Source organism: Pyrus communis, chromosome 4 (genome assembly GCF_963583255.1).
Source record: "Pyrus communis chromosome 4, drPyrComm1.1, whole genome shotgun sequence".
In the NCBI taxonomy this organism is placed as follows: domain Eukaryota; kingdom Viridiplantae; phylum Streptophyta; class Magnoliopsida; order Rosales; family Rosaceae; genus Pyrus; species Pyrus communis.
In genome coordinates this window covers 2,026,582-2,041,788 of record NC_084806.1, presented here as the reverse complement: position 1 = coordinate 2,041,788, position 15,207 = coordinate 2,026,582, and the positions used below count along the sequence as shown (strand labels likewise).

Below are 15,207 nucleotides of genomic sequence, written 5' to 3'. Positions count from 1 at the left end.
TGCATCGGAACTGATGAACTATAGTGAATCCGGGCTCTTTGCAAGGAAAGTTTCCCTCTGTCATTCACGGCAACAATTGGCATCACCTGCATTTGGTGCACTGTCAAACGGCTCAAACCAGTTGAACTTCTCTGGATCTTCTTCAAGCAGCTTCAACAGATCATCATACTCCGACATGGGTTGGTTATTGTTTGAACTAGCTGGATGAGCCTCTCTTGCTGCAGCATCCAGCTCTTGGCTTCCACCGGTAAAGTTTGATGGAAATGTTTCTGCATTGGTTGCATTGACTGAAGGTATCTGTTCCGGCACAACCTCAAGTACGTCAGTTGTTCCGGTGACTTCCGCTGAAAAGTGGTTCTGACTTTGGAAGTAGAGTGGGGCAGTCGGGGCTGGAGTATAATACTGTGGTTGATTCATGCCTGCTTCAGTTGTTCCCATGACATCCGCTGAAAAGTAGTTCTGATTTTGGGAATTGATAGGAGTAGTCAGCGCTGGAGCATAAAACTGCGCTTGATTCATGCCTACTTCAGTTGTTCCCGTGGCTTCTGCTGAAAAATGGTTCTGATTTTGGGAATTGATAGGAGTTGTCGGCGCTGGAGCATAATACTGCGCTTGATTCATGCCTACTTCAGTTGTTCTTGTGGCTTCTGCTGAAAAATGGCACTGATGTTGGGAATTGATAGGAGTAGTCGGCGCTGGAGCATAAAACTGCGCTTGATTCATGCCTACTTCAGTTGTTCTCGTGGCTTCTGCTGAAAAATGGCTCTGATTTTGGGAATTGATAGGAGTTGTCGGCGCTGGAGCATAAAACTGCGCTTGATTCAGGCCTACTTCAGCTGTTCTCGTGGCTTCTGCTGAAAAATGGTCCTGATTTTGAGCATTGAACGGAGCAGTCGGTTCTGGACAATAATTCTGCGCTTGATTCATACTGACAGACGCATTCAGGACCTGAAAAGTATTTGCTGGTATGTAGGGAGAACCAAACTCTGGTGTCATGTAGTTCGTACTCTGTAAGTTTCTTTCGCTTGCTTTAAACATGATCTCTTCTAATCCAAGTGGTTGGTTTCTCTCGATTTCATTCATGTCAGCACCTAGTGTGAAACTGTTTGTTTCTAATATCTGGTCCAAATTCTCAAACTTTCCTTGAGTTCTCAGATAAAAGTCATAGAGGCTTTCGCTTTGATGATTTGTGTTGTGAGACATGACTCTGTGTTCTGTATACAGATTCTGCCTTCCGTAGTCATTGAATCCAGTGAAAGAATTCGGAGTCATTAATTGCGTTGGATTGCCTTGAGCTCCAGAACTTGAAGTCCCTTGTTCGTACCGGCGGCATACCAGAGAAGTCTGCCTTGCTGGTGGAAATTCATTTCTGTTATTCCAAATGGATGATTTGCCCAATGAAGGTAAGCTCGTCGTGCCAACCTCCTGAATCCGGTGTACGTTTTTTCTATATCTCTGGAAGGAAAAAGAACCTAACATAAATCCTTCTGAAAACAATTACAAATGTGAAAAAAAGTTACTTGAGATACAAGTAGAAGAGAAACCTGCAGATGGCTTGCAACCTGGCGCACCGTTATATCAGCCACATTCATCCATTTCAGAATCCTTCTAGGACGAGCTTCTGCATGCAAAAGAAAACCAGAAAACGAAAATAATTTAGCACCTTTTCAAGGTGAAAGGAAAACTACAACAAAATATTAGATTGTTTTATGAGAAGGAAGAATTACTTTGATCTCCTAACGCACTTATGGCTGCTGTAAACTTGAGATGAAGTTCCGTTGTCCAAACGGGGTGCCGCTTCTTCTGTTTGGAGCTGTCATCGCAATCTTGATTTTCCATTCCTTCCTCATCGCAATCTTGCTGTGTGTTTAGTTTAACCTTCTTCGCTTTTTCTTGGTCTTCTTTATCATCGACCGGTCTGTTTATCCCCAATGCTCCTTGTGTATAATTCTCTGCGGCTATCTGCGGTTCATTGCGAGTGTCTTGTGTGTCAAGACACAAATCGCGTCCAGTGGGAAGCCTAGACACACCGCCAACCTCATGGATTCTAATACCTCCAGTGGGAGGTCTAAGAACACCACCGGCCTCGTGAATCTTCTTGCCACAATTTGTTTTATGTGTGTCCCTCCTTGGGTTCCTTACCTTCCGATAAGCGTGTTGCCACACATTTTTCAGATCCTCTGAAGAAACTGGTTTCTGAAGAAAAAAGCATGCTCCTTCAGCCAGGGCCTTCTTGGCGACATCAATATTCACTTCGGAGGACATGACTGCGATGAAATATAAGTTATGGAACAGTTAGTACACAACTAGAAGAAAGTTCTAGAAGCCAATCAATCCGAATAGGAAAGTTCTAGATAGATTGAGGCTTACATATGACAGGAATCTCGTTCTCATGAAGCACCCGTAAAAGCGAAAATCTGTCTTTATCTGGCATGCTGATGTTAGCCATTACTAGATCGTAATGATACTTTTGTTCCTTAATCATTGACAAAGCAACAGAAGCCAGTGCGGTTGTGGTAACTAGAGGAGAAACGAGAGAGAGAGAGAGAGAGAGAGAGAGAGAGCTATTAACCAAGTTACAAAATATCAAGATTTTTTATTCTTTTTTTTTTTTTTTGAAACTTTACGTGCAAACAAATTATGTATATGAAAGAAAATTAATACATATGCCTATACACAATAAATGTTCAAGTGATAATTTTAACGAAAAATTATACAGACAAATAAACAGATAAAATCAGAAAAAATTTATCTTAATGTTTATCTAAGGAATTATCAACGAAAAAGTATACAAACAAATAAACAGATAAAATCAAAGAAATTTTATCTTAATGTGTATGTCAAGAAAGATTTAATGCAATATAGAGACAAACATATTATATAGACTGATAACATTAGGATAAATCTTATATCGTTGTGTATGCAATAACTACTTTAATCTTTTGAATGTCCCTTGTTCATAAGAAAATCCCTGTTGTTCATGCTTTAGATCCACACAAACAAGTTCAAAATTTTGATCTAAAATCAATTACTTTGTTATAGACGTGTATACATAAAATGTAGGTGAAATTTCGTATCCATGTCACTATGGAATGATTTACCTTTGAAGGAGTATTTTTCTAACGTCGACGCTGTGCCCATGAGGGACAATGTATCATGATCTACCACCAAGATTTGGAGGCCATGGGCAAAGCTAGGGAGACCATTACTTTCTTTAGGGCTCATGTCTTCCATGGACGCCAAAACAATTACAACAAAACTGAGTGCAACAGAGAAAGCACGAGATCCAGAAGCTTGAATCTGAACAAAAAGAAATTATTTAGAAGTTAGATTAGGAGGATTAATATTATAGAAAAAAGGATTAGATATAGATTAAGAAGCTTCAAGCCCTTAAACCTTGAGAGAGAGATATAGAGAGAGAAAGACGTAGAGAGAAGATGAGGGTTACCAATGACATGAACTTTGAGGTGCTTAAGCAAAATTGAAATTTGTTTGTTGTGAGAGCTCACATTTATCTATATAACTGAAGAAATTGTAGTGAGCCTGAAATTTTGAGTGAAATGGCCACACTCTGGTCAACGGAGTGTTGACCAATGTGGTTAAAACTAGAAACTGAAGTACCAAGAAAAAGTGAAGGAGATTTTCAATTATTTTCTTATTTTTCATGCATTTTTAAGTTTTAGCCATTCATTTTGTTTCTGAAAACAGAAAACATTACAACGAAGATCGCCGATGTAATTTTAAACCGTACATGTCCAAACTGTACTTAGTTTCTTACGGTTGGTTCCACTCAATTAAGACTTGATTGTTATTATACTTAAAAAAAAATTGCAGATGCATGTTCTGCATAATTACAAGGAAAGTATAGAACAAGAAAAAAAATTATGAAAAATTTCCCTAATATTAAGGTTTTTGACCAATGAGCTTTTTAGGCAAATTAATTTAAAAGTCTAATGACTAATTTAGAAGCCCTTATCCTGATTAACAATAATGTTTAATTCCAATTCTTAATTTTGATGGAAAGTGAAAAAAAATCCAAATAATGTTCAAAGTCAGCAACAAACTCTGACACGTGGCTTGAATTGACTTCTGTTAAAAGTATAAAATTGCTCTAAGAAATGATGAGTCGAAGAGTTAGTTATTTGGAGTTTTAATGAGGTTTTTTTTCTAAACTTAATTTCCTAATATTTAAAATGACTAGTATTATTTTAAAATAAAAAATATATTGCAGCTTAAGCTGATTACTCATGAGTACCAGATAATGTTACTAAATCTGTTAATTACGAATAACTAGCCCTATATATTACAGACGAATTTAATTGGAGTCAGATTAGTCAATAATTAAATAGAAAACAAGTTGAGCAACTAGTTTAGCCATGATTAGTGTGAATAACTCGTTATATTAAAAATTAAAACAAAGTTTGCGCCTGTTGGCGTGGCGGGAGTAGCCTTGGGCTTCTTGGTAGGCGCTCCCGCGCTCCAATCATTTTTTAATTTGTAAAACTTCCATATATTACTAATTAAATATAACTTTTGTTTTACAAAAGAAAATTCTCGTTATATGCCAATATAAAAAAAGAGAGGATGAATTACCTAAAATTATTCAAACGTTAGGGTTGATTCCAAACTGCTACTTGAACTTTATTGAGCCATCAAAATTCCGGTACCAATTTGAAGTCGACCTTAAAATTTGAGAGTCTTAAGCAGTTCACCCAAATAAAAATTAATGATTATCTTTTATATACAACAATTTTAAATGTCACCTTAAAGAAGGGTTCAAGGGAAATGTCATCGCAACTTTTCAAAATCCTGTCATCATACTCTAAAATCGTCAAGATTTCCTAGATTCGAATTTCGTGACTGACGAATTTGATATCAGTTTATCCCCTACTCGTAAGACGAATTTGATATCAGTTTATCCCCTACTCGTAATGTATCATTGAATAATAAAAAATAAAAATTTAAAAACCATTCAGTTTTTCAAAACATAGTATGTTTTATTAAGTTGTCAAATATTTTAAGTATTTGGTCTTCACAAATCCTCACAATGAGAACTTTAGAAGAGCATGACTCCTGCAAAATATTTGGCATGTTGGATAATTGGATCAATAGATCAGGCCCAGCCCAGAAATTGAAGGAGCCCATGTTCGGAATTAGGTTAGGACCAAACCCAAGGACAAATTACTAACCCGAGATCTGAGTTTTATTTATTTATATATTTTTTTTTTTGCCCTTTTTTCTTCGAAACTGTGTTTGATTAGGCTGCTTCTTTCGGCGGGACGCTTAAAACGGATGAGGATTTCATATCCTCACATCTTAGCAGTTTATCCTATGTTTTATAGTAAAAATTATTTGAATTTATTATTTAAAATTAAACATAAATAATATTTGACGAAAATTGATCGTATGATATACGACGAACGATTAGGATGTGAGGATGTTTAAGATACCCGCCATTTAGATCCGGATGGGATCCTATCTGCTTTAAACTATCACTTAATTTAAATTGAATTGAAAAGTCGCAGAGTCTGATTTCTCGGGTCGACAATGGTGAGAGTCTCACTCCATACGCATTAGGGTTTTAATTTGTTCAAATTTCAATTTTTATTCTATAACTATATTCAGCAGTGGTAGCACATCTCACTGTAATTTCTGATTTTCCAGGAGGATTTTTCCGAAGAGCTCGAGCCCTTATTCGATTACAGTCGCGTTCAGCCCGTCAATCTAATATGCCTCGACGGTGAGCTCTTTCCTCCTAATTTTGGTCGATTCAGTTGACAGGACGCATAAATTATTCAACTTTTTCATAAAAAAAAGCTTGATTCGATTTTTGTTTTTGTTTTTATGTTTGTATAGACGATGAATTAGATGCTCCGTCAGCTTCTCCTCCGAAAAGGAGGGAAATTTCCGATTCCGCGGTAACAATTTGTTATTGAAATTGTGCTATGTCTGTGTGTGTGTGTGTTAAATTCCATATGATAAGAGGAATTGATGTAAATTGCAGCATCTGTTGACATTATTTTGGATAATATTGTGATTAGGTTGAGAAGGTTGACGAACCTGTGAAGGTAGTGAATGTTATTAGTTGTGAAGATAAGGAAGAGGAGGACTGGTTACGTCCTCCACCCAAGGTTTCTGCCGGCACTAAGCGGAAGGGTGAGGATTCTACCATAATGGAACTGAGGTATTTGGATTTTGGGTTTTTGTGGGTTTTTTTATTGTAATTATTTTATCTCTCAAAACATATAGATTATCTTTGCCTCAAGAAGAAATTTGTGATGCGTTAGCGGCTAGTGCATGCGCTTTCCTGTTCATTAGATTCAAGTTGGTAATTTATGAAGGAAGTATAGTTCAATGTGGCCAGTTATCTTAGAACATTAAGGCTTTATTTGGGGTCTCAGATATAGTGATGACTAGTTATGCTTGTTGTTTTTGCTTTACCTTTTTTTCATTTCGGTTTCTCTGTTGCAATTCAAATTTTCCAATTAAATGTGGTCTATGAGTGTAGGAAAAAGAAGCAAGAGCTGGCATCATTTGCACAATCAGCTGAAAATGTGTTGAGGTCGGTAGAGGAGTCTGTGAAAAGAGAACTTAGTAGCTCATTGGAGGCTGTTGAAGAACAACCTCCAAAGCCCCGCCCTGAAAGAAACAAAATAGTTATATCTATTCAAGACAAAGATGGAGTTAAGCAGTTCCGTATCTATGCGGTATGTTGTGCAGAATTATTAACCTTTACAATATTTTTGTCTAGTACCCTTTGGCCTAATCTCTGATGTATGTACAGGCTATGTGATATTAAACAATGTAATATTTCAATCGTGTTTTCTTCTACTTCAACAGGACGACAAGTTTGAGCGGCTCTTCAAAATGTATGCTGATAATGTTAAACTTGACCTTCAGAGTCTGGTGTTTTGTTTTGATGGGGACAAAATAGGTCCAGCTGCTACGCCTGATGCCCTTGGGATGGAGGAAAATGACATTATTGAAGTGCATTTTACCTCGAGATGACATGGTAATGCATCAATTATGATTTCGCAATCTATCTTTCAACTTGTATCGCTTTTCACATTCTTGCTTTCGGGTACATCCTTACACTCATGATATTGACGTTTTAGGTATAAAAGTATAAATACATCAAATTTTCTGGAAAAAGGAAACTAGGAGCAAAAGCCTTGGCTTGGTTTTTCTTAAATTTGAAAGAGTGGACATGTTTGGGTTGGTTAAGAGCAAGAACCTGTTTTGCTGGCTTCAGAACTGGGGAATCTCATAAACATGTTGCCACATTAAAATCATTAGATGTACCAGGAAAGTCTGTTCTTAGGCAGAACCAAGTTACAAAGTTTTGATCACGGAGTGGAATAATTGTCATATCGTGTAACCGTGGCTGGTCCTAAGGCTGAAATATCAGTACTCTAGATATTGATTCTAGCAGTTGAGTTTCTTGTTTTAAGAAATCTAATCCAACTTTGCGTCGTTACTGCTGCTGTCGACAAATATTTGTTTTAGATGCTTATTTCTCGTATTTGCACATTGTCTGTGTTTTAGCTCTAATAGTTTGTGTTTCTGGTTCCTTTCAAACTCAAACGGCTTTCCTCTTTGAATTCAGGTGTTTCTTCAACCGAAGAACTTAATCCGTCACCTTGATGAATCTTTGACGGGGACTGGAAGGGCCTTTGACCGGCGTCTTTTGGTGTATGCTTGTAGTTTGTGCAGTACCTGCTCCTTAACTGTATAGCGTGTCATTATATTGTGAAATTATTGTTCACAAATCTCATGTGAACGTGGATAGTGGACCTGATTCAATACTCCCTAATTCTGTTTTGCATTAAACGGGCACATAACTTTTTTTGGCTGGAATTTGTGATTTGTTAGGATTCGTTTAGAAGTGCCTTTACAATGTTTGAAAGCGATTTTGGTGAAGATTTTTGGAGCAAATCCTTATAAAAATGCAAGTGAATCTTGGAAAAACACTTTAAATGCTTCCTACAACAAGAGGCACATAATGTTTTTGGATTCAAAAATATTTTTTCTAAGAACTTTTTTAATCATTTTAAAAACATTTTTAAATAATCCAGTTATTTGCAGATGGTAGTTCAATTTTTTGAGGTGCTATTTCCATCTCTTCTGCCATTCGTAATCAAAATTCAAAACCAAAATGGCTATTTTCAGCCTATTTTGATAACGGGAACTGCAGAATTCTTAATTGTGATATTATTTCAAATCAATCATGTGAAGCGAAGATGTGTGGATTAGAAACCGAAAGAAAATTGAGAAAATGAAACAGCAAGTGAGACTTCGGATCACATGGATCGCGTAATTCACGTGCTTTCACACTTTGTCTCTCAGTCAATTGGAACTGGATAACGTGGATGATGATCCTATTGCCATGAGCCACGTATCCGAATCCACGCTGGAAAAGTTTCCCCTCTTACATGTCCACGTCAGACCCATAAAGTGCGATAAAAGCAGGAAGAAGAAGGAAGTAGAAGATAACCAAAACAAACGAGCTCTGTGCTCTCTCTCTCACTCACCTTTAATTCCCTGCTCTACGGAAGAGGTACTTTTTCTCCTAATTTCGTCTAACCTTTTTATTTTTTTTGAAATTATAATTGAATTTTCTATATGATGTTAAAATTTCAAACTTTAATGCAGCCTTAATGACTTGTTTATCCACGCATCATTAACTTAAACACACGATCCGAACAGTTTATCATTCTCGTTCATAGATCATCTCCTAGAAATTCACCGAAATCGGAAATCATTTAGCCGTTCGGTTAACGCATAAAGATTCATTGCCTTGTCTCTCAACCATCCGCATCCGATCTAAAAGCTGAGAAACATGAAGCTCTGATCTTATTAAGATCTAATCAGAAAATCTCAAATAGTATATTTGTTTATTTACATGCAAAAAAGATTGTACATTTCCTGTTGGTTATATCTGACAGAAATAGGGCTCGGCAGATTTGGGGAAGGATAATAAAATGGAGAAATTTTGTGAGTTCTGCTTGGCATTGAGGCCGGTTGTGTACTGCAAAGCTGATGCAGCACTTCTTTGCCTCTCCTGCGATGCTAAGGTCCATTCGGCAAACACACTTTTCAACCGGCATTTGCGCAGTATCTTGTGTGATTTGTGTAGACATTTCCCGGCTTGTATTCAGTGTTTGGATCACAAGATGTTTATGTGCCGTGCCTGTGACCGTGCTTTGCACACGATCGCCTCCCAACATCCAAAAAGGGCAATCGGCAGTTACACAGGTGAGTTTTTCTAGTAGGCATCAATGTATGCACTACATTCAACTGGACAGATAGAAGATAGAACTGGTATATCTGACGGCCGCAAAATATGCAGTACATACATTGATGCATTGTAGAATTTTCGTACACAGGTTCCCCGTCTGCTGAGGACTTTGCAGCATTGTGGGGTTTCAAATTGAACGAGACAGACAATTGTAGTGCACATTTGGATTTGAATGGGACTCTGTCCAATTCTTGTGGCTCTTCGTGCGACTCAAGTGCGGTAAACTTGGATAGTCTAGAGCAGTCTTGCTCTGGAGCTGAAGGCCTTCTGGCAGGAAATTCTCTCACCCGGATTTCAGGTGCTGAATCTGAAGCGGGATCGAGCAGTCAACAATACAAGGTATGCAGGAACTTTTAATTGTTCTCCTTAAACTTGACTGACAGTTTAATTGGCAGTGTTGAAATATACAATATGAATTTGGTATGTAAATATTCGTTAACTAGTTTATATTTGTCCGCGCTAAAAAAGCGTGAGAGTATCAGAATTGGAGTTTCTCTTGATATTGAACATCCGCCGTTATTGATGAGGTGCAGTCTTCTGTGACTAGGTTTGGGAATTCGCTGTAGTTTTTGTGCGTTGAAGTGTATCTCAGTGCGTTCTATCTTGCAGATATCTCCTGAAGGTCAAGAGAACAATTTCATTCTGCACCAGATTCTAGATTTGAAAAGGATTCAGTTTTCTGAGGGAAATGGCCCTTCGCTGCTGATACCCGGTAGAGAGCAAAGTGACCTATCTTCCTCGGTACTTCAGACATCAAAGAGGCTCGATGTTCATCTTGATCAGCGTTTTCAACATTCTCAGAATGCCAGCATTAAATTTAAGCAAAGGGACAGTCCAGTTCAGGAACTGAAAGTTGATCATTTATCATTTCCATTTTCTCAAATGGAGCATAATATGCAACCATCTTCAACTGCTGGACTTCCATTGCATACAGAATCCTTTTGGCAGTGCAGAAGTCCGGTTCAAAGTAATCAGGTTCGATCAATGCCTGTGAAATTGATTCATTTGGAATGATATGTAGTTACACACCACTTGTTATTCGTTTAAACACTGATCTGCTACCGTTTAGAAGTGCCACGAGAGAATGATTAAGTTTTAATACTGTCCAACAACAACTGAAAAAGTTAGGCCTTGTTAGCTAGAGATAAGAACACATTTATTGGTTTTGCAGTTGTGGCCTCAAAATATGCAAGACATAGGGGTTTGTGAAGAACTTGTTTGTCCCGATGATTTCAATATACCTGACGTTGATCTGACGTTTCAAAACTTTGAAGAACTATTCGGAGGTGATCAAGATCCTATCACAGCAGTGCTTCATGATAAAGATGTGTCATACTCGTCAGTGGAGAAGGGCATATCCCTTGATAAAGCAGATAATGGCAATGCAAGTGCAGCTTACGAATTTTGATTTTCCTTCTCTTCTGGTTTCTGACTTAAACTCTTTTCTCATTTCTATTCCTAAATGATCATTTGGCAGGAACATGATGCATCAGAGGCTTCGTCTGTTTTCATTAATCCGTCTGCTCACTTGGACAACGATAAGGCTTGTAACAAACCTGAAAACCATCAAGAAAACATGGATTCTCCATGTCCTATTCAACCGTGTTCTTCAACTCAGTCGTTCTGCATTTCAAGGCTCAGCACCGAAAGCAGTGGGAATGATTGTCATAACAGCGAGATTTCCCCCATCACCGGAGGGGAGCGCTCAAGCAGCATGAAAGTAAAAGGAGGAGGAACAAAGATTAGAAGCATTCCCGGCTGTAAGTACAAGGATTCTCTGTTCTTCTAAACCTTTCAAATACGAGGTTTTTATCTAAATTAATAAAATCTGTTCTCGTCTATGTTCATACTTCAGAGTAAAAAATCGATATCCATCTTGAAAATCTACGCCTGACTTAAGAAGGCGGGCAAAAGGCAGAGTTGCGAGGAGAGAAGACTCTGATTTGGATGCGAATAACGTGACTTCTGATGAGAAGAAGAAGCTGATTAAACTTCTGCATTGGATGCATCTTGTTCTTGTACATATACCCGTACAGCTTGATTTTCTGGTTTAAAAATACATCACATTTCATGCTTCGTTTAAAAATTTTTATATCGTCTCACATTACAGTACACAATAAAAAAATTTACTTCAGTTAATGCAATATGATTTCCTTGTTGGTAAATATCACGTTTGGAAATTACTTTTCGAGCCTTGACGCAATGGAAAATTTACTCATTTGTGACGAAAAAGATCACGAGTTCGAATTGTGGAAACGTCTCTTCACAAAGTAAAAGTAAGGTTGAGTACGAATTCGTAAACTCGACAAAAGCCCTTTTACTTCAGTTAATGCGATATGATTTCCTTGATAAATATCACGAATTCGTAAACTCGACAAAAAAAAAAGAAATAAGATAGTTTAGAACGCGCCTTACGTGCGGTGAACCAGAAACCCAAAAACAGTTATTTATTGTCCACCAGATTGTGGTTAACGAGTTTTAACATACACTTGTCCTAATCAAAATGGTTCATTTTCTTAATTTACACTTAGATAATCGTATTTGCAAGAAACGTTCAAAATGAATATGCTTTAGCCATCCTTTTTTTGGGTCTGAAAAGATAATTCCATTAATGTGGTTGAAAGTTACAGGCCAACATAAATGAAGGCAAAATAACTTAAATACATTGGGAGAAACATGTACATAAAAGTCCAACCTAATTAAATAAACTAAAATGGAAACCTAAATCTCTAATTTCCGACCACAAAAAGTAGCATCCGCCATCAACATCACCGCCACAAAAGTCTTGCTAGCAGCTACCGAAGTATCAACAATAGAGAAAACGACCGAGTGGTGAAAACGAACAAGATATCACAACACAAAAGTACCAAACCTGCAACAAGAAGCACACCACATCTAGATTTCTTCACCAAAGATGCGGAATCAAAAGATAGCCACCAGATTCAAATCGCATTCACAAATCCCTTGAAATATATACAAATACAGTAACACATGAATAGAATGTGAGGCTAAGAGGTATGTAAAATACCCTTACTTTGGCCGAAGCCACAATACACTTGGCCTTGGGGAAAACCGACATGCCGTTTGGGGGAGACAGTGAGGGAAGAAAATAAATCTGGCAACCATATTTGACCCGGAGTCTGCAGATCAGAGCAAAGGATGAGGCAAGGACAGTTTATGGGGAAGGGAGGTAAGGGGAAAAGTGATGGGAGATGGAGTTTTGTGTTTGGAAAAGAACGACCAGATGAGAAGGATGGGTGGAGAGAAGGGACATGAAGCCCAAAAGTGAGACAAACTCATGGGAAAATTTGAGACAAAGGTTAAGAAAACTAAGAAAAATTTTAGGGGAAAATTGAAAAAGAGAGAAGAGTATAAGGAGAAAGAGGGAAAGAGGACAAAAAGGAACTTGGACAGGGATAGCCATCGGCACCCAAGCCAAAGGCTAGGGCCAATGGCAAAGGAGTTTGCAAAGTTGGGAAACCAAAGAGAGAGTCTCACACGTTGTCAAACGAATAAACAATTAATCACAACCATCTTATTTGTTACCAAAATCATTAAGTGTTTCATACATATAAAAAACTAAACTATCTTCAAATTTATTGCATAGATAATCTTTAAATGATGAACAAAAAAAATGAACAGTCCTCTCATTAAATATGTACGATGAAAAATTGAATTTAAAAAATAAAAAAAAAAGGTTGCCGTTCAGTGCTATGGTATATTCTTCTTCATTTAGAAGTGAGATATTTTAGATTCAAATCTCTTAGATGGCGAATTCGATACCAAATTAGGCTGCCAATTGTGTAGTTTTGTCAAACCCCCCTCTTCTTAGTGTAAAAATATCGATGTACTAAAAAAAAAAAAAAAGGTTAATTAGATTGAGGAGAACATGTATTACTAACAAGTGGCAGTGCTATTGGGAGGCAGTCAATGTGGGATCAGTCATATTATTATCATTCACCACCAAACATCGGATATTAGATTTTGATGGGAGATCAACTCTCTCCAAAGCACAAGCTGGTTGTTACACCTGCGGCTGTGTTAAACAAGCAACCTCCTCCCCGTAACCATAACCGAAAGAAAGTGATGATTATATTCCGTCTTTCATTTGAATGCTACTCACGTCCTAATCGCTCCTTTAATTAACCCCCTTAATTAAAAATTAATGGAACAAGGCTAAATGAAGCAAGATCTCCCCCCTCACCCGTCTCTCAATTACCTTCCAAACCAAGCAATAACATAACCTACATCCTCTAGCTGTAGCTCTAGCATTCTCTCCTTTTAACAATATGTATATGGATAGCGATCACAATTCGGAACATAACACATTACATGACTCGAAACTTTTACGAATACAAAACTTGATGTGTATATTGTTAACACTATTCAATTAATATTATATAAAAAATACAATGACATTTCTTTTATCTTTTTTTGTCTTATATCTATTTTTAGTTTCCACACACCGTTATTGATTTTTTGTCATTGATCTTCTTTAATTTATTCGATTCGATGACTAAAAATTAAAAGGGATGTGTGAGAAGTAACAATAGTGTATGAATATCACTACCCTTACTGTATTATTACCAGGGTTTTGTGAAGCCTTCTTCTACGAATTGGTTTAGCATGAACTAGTAAGGTGCTTGCTTTAAGCGGACCACTTCTCGCTCTTACCCCTTCTCGGCTGATAGAATGTGAACGTTTATGTCAATTAATCCATAAGTTGATACAAATTAGACAAAGGATTCATGACACAACTTTTGACATACGTTTTTGTTGAACCTACTTTGTAATATATTTTAACGATTCAAATCGTCTATCTTTTAGGTATTCCCTCAAAGATCATGTCCACCAAAAATTACCCAAACCTGAAACGATATGACTACTAGATTAAGAGTTTCTTTGTCAAGTCGTATTCGTTAATTTTATTCACTACAAATGTTTATCTTAGTAGTTTTGAATTTATCTATTTTTTTTTTTCAATAATTTATGAGTAATGTTCTAAAAATAAACGATCGTTGATCAATTAAGTCATTTCAATTGGATGGTCGGAATTTGTAACATCTGTATTTGTTACTGTTTACTAATTGGCACTCTCTCAAAAGAGTAATCATCTGCAGGGGGCGCCGTTCGTTATATCTCATCATTCCCCGCGTTTGGCGGGACCTAGAGGTTTTGCATCCGTTCGATCAAGCACATAAAAATCCAAAGGCTCAAAGTAGCTAAATAAACAATTTCTTGCTTTTCAGTCTTAACTAATTGTTGCTACTGAATGACTTAAAAACCATGAAAAATGCAACGAAGCTGGTCTGATAGTGAGGGCAGATCAGGCAAAACAAGGTTAAGCCGCCTCGATTGAAATGCTGATGAGGCATTCAGTTAAGCGCTTGTCCAAAACAGTTTCGAATCTGTTTTGCTCCTTCCTTTCCCTCCAAATCTCTCCTCCACCGCCACACCTATAAAACCAGCCACCGTACCTAAGCACCTCCATTCGTCACTCTTCTCACTCCAACGGAGGAGAAGGAGAAGGAGGAGAAGATCTTCTGTTGCTTCGGAAGGTAAACAACTGCTCTCTGTTTTCCCTCGATCCAAACAGCTTTTCAGTCTCTGCTTTAATTCTTTGTTCGATTTCTCATCAATTTTTTCGATAATTCTATTTATTTTTCCAACATATGTGAAATTAAACCTAGATCTGATTCCGTTGATTAATTAGATTGCTTCAGAAATTCACAACACTACTCCTCTGTTAAATTCCAGAGTAAAATTGAAGAAATCAAAGCGAAATTTCGAGAAAAAGTACGATTCCTGTACGCTTGCGTGCTTTTCTTGATTATAAAGCGAGAGGTTTCTTGTTTTCCTTTCGCGAATTGAATTTAACGCTACTTTTGTGCAGCGAAACAACAACAGCG

The 15,207-nt window shown here is 37.4% G+C and overlaps 2 protein-coding genes and 1 pseudogene across 2 annotated transcripts; 2 read left to right on the top strand and 1 right to left on the bottom strand.

The window, feature by feature from the left end:
* Positions 1-60: 60 nt before the first annotated feature.
* Positions 61-2,449, bottom strand: LOC137731252 (two-component response regulator ORR27-like). Its single transcript, XM_068470352.1, has 5 exons — positions 2,371-2,449; positions 1,728-2,267; positions 1,545-1,621; positions 726-1,491; positions 61-623 (listed from the first exon to the last, which is right to left on the bottom strand). The coding sequence occupies exons 1-5, from the start codon at positions 2,447-2,449 to the stop codon at positions 61-63; spliced, it is 2,025 nt and encodes a 674-aa protein (XP_068326453.1).
* A 2,966-nt stretch (positions 2,450-5,415) lies between these two features.
* Positions 5,416-7,841, top strand: LOC137732126 (uncharacterized). The gene is made up of 7 exons (XM_068471425.1): positions 5,416-5,550; positions 5,665-5,740; positions 5,857-5,918; positions 6,042-6,184; positions 6,509-6,707; positions 6,841-7,012; positions 7,607-7,841. The coding sequence occupies exons 1-6, from the start codon at positions 5,548-5,550 to the stop codon at positions 7,006-7,008; spliced, it is 651 nt and encodes a 216-aa protein (XP_068327526.1). The 5' UTR covers positions 5,416-5,547; the 3' UTR covers positions 7,009-7,012; positions 7,607-7,841.
* A 993-nt stretch (positions 7,842-8,834) lies between these two features.
* LOC137732502 (putative zinc finger protein At1g68190) lies at positions 8,835-11,044 on the top strand (annotated as a pseudogene).
* The last annotated feature ends 4,163 nt before the right edge of the window (positions 11,045-15,207 follow it).

Excerpts from the sequence above, each read along its gene's own strand:
- LOC137732126 (XM_068471425.1), top strand. Across the intron at positions 5,741-5,856 it reads CAATCTAATATGCCTCGACG|ACGATGAATTAGATGCTCCG; the intron begins GTGAGCTCTTTC and ends ATGTTTGTATAG. Across the intron at positions 5,919-6,041 it reads GGGAAATTTCCGATTCCGCG|GTTGAGAAGGTTGACGAACC; the intron begins GTAACAATTTGT and ends TATTGTGATTAG.
- LOC137731252 (XM_068470352.1), bottom strand. The coding sequence starts at position 2,449 with ATGGCTAACATCAGCATGCCAGATAAAGACAGATTTTCGCTTTTACGG. Across the intron at positions 2,268-2,370 it reads GAACGAGATTCCTGTCATAT|TCATGTCCTCCGAAGTGAAT; the intron begins GTAAGCCTCAAT and ends ATTTCATCGCAG. Across the intron at positions 1,622-1,727 it reads AAGTGCGTTAGGAGATCAAA|AAGCTCGTCCTAGAAGGATT; the intron begins GTAATTCTTCCT and ends TTTTGCATGCAG.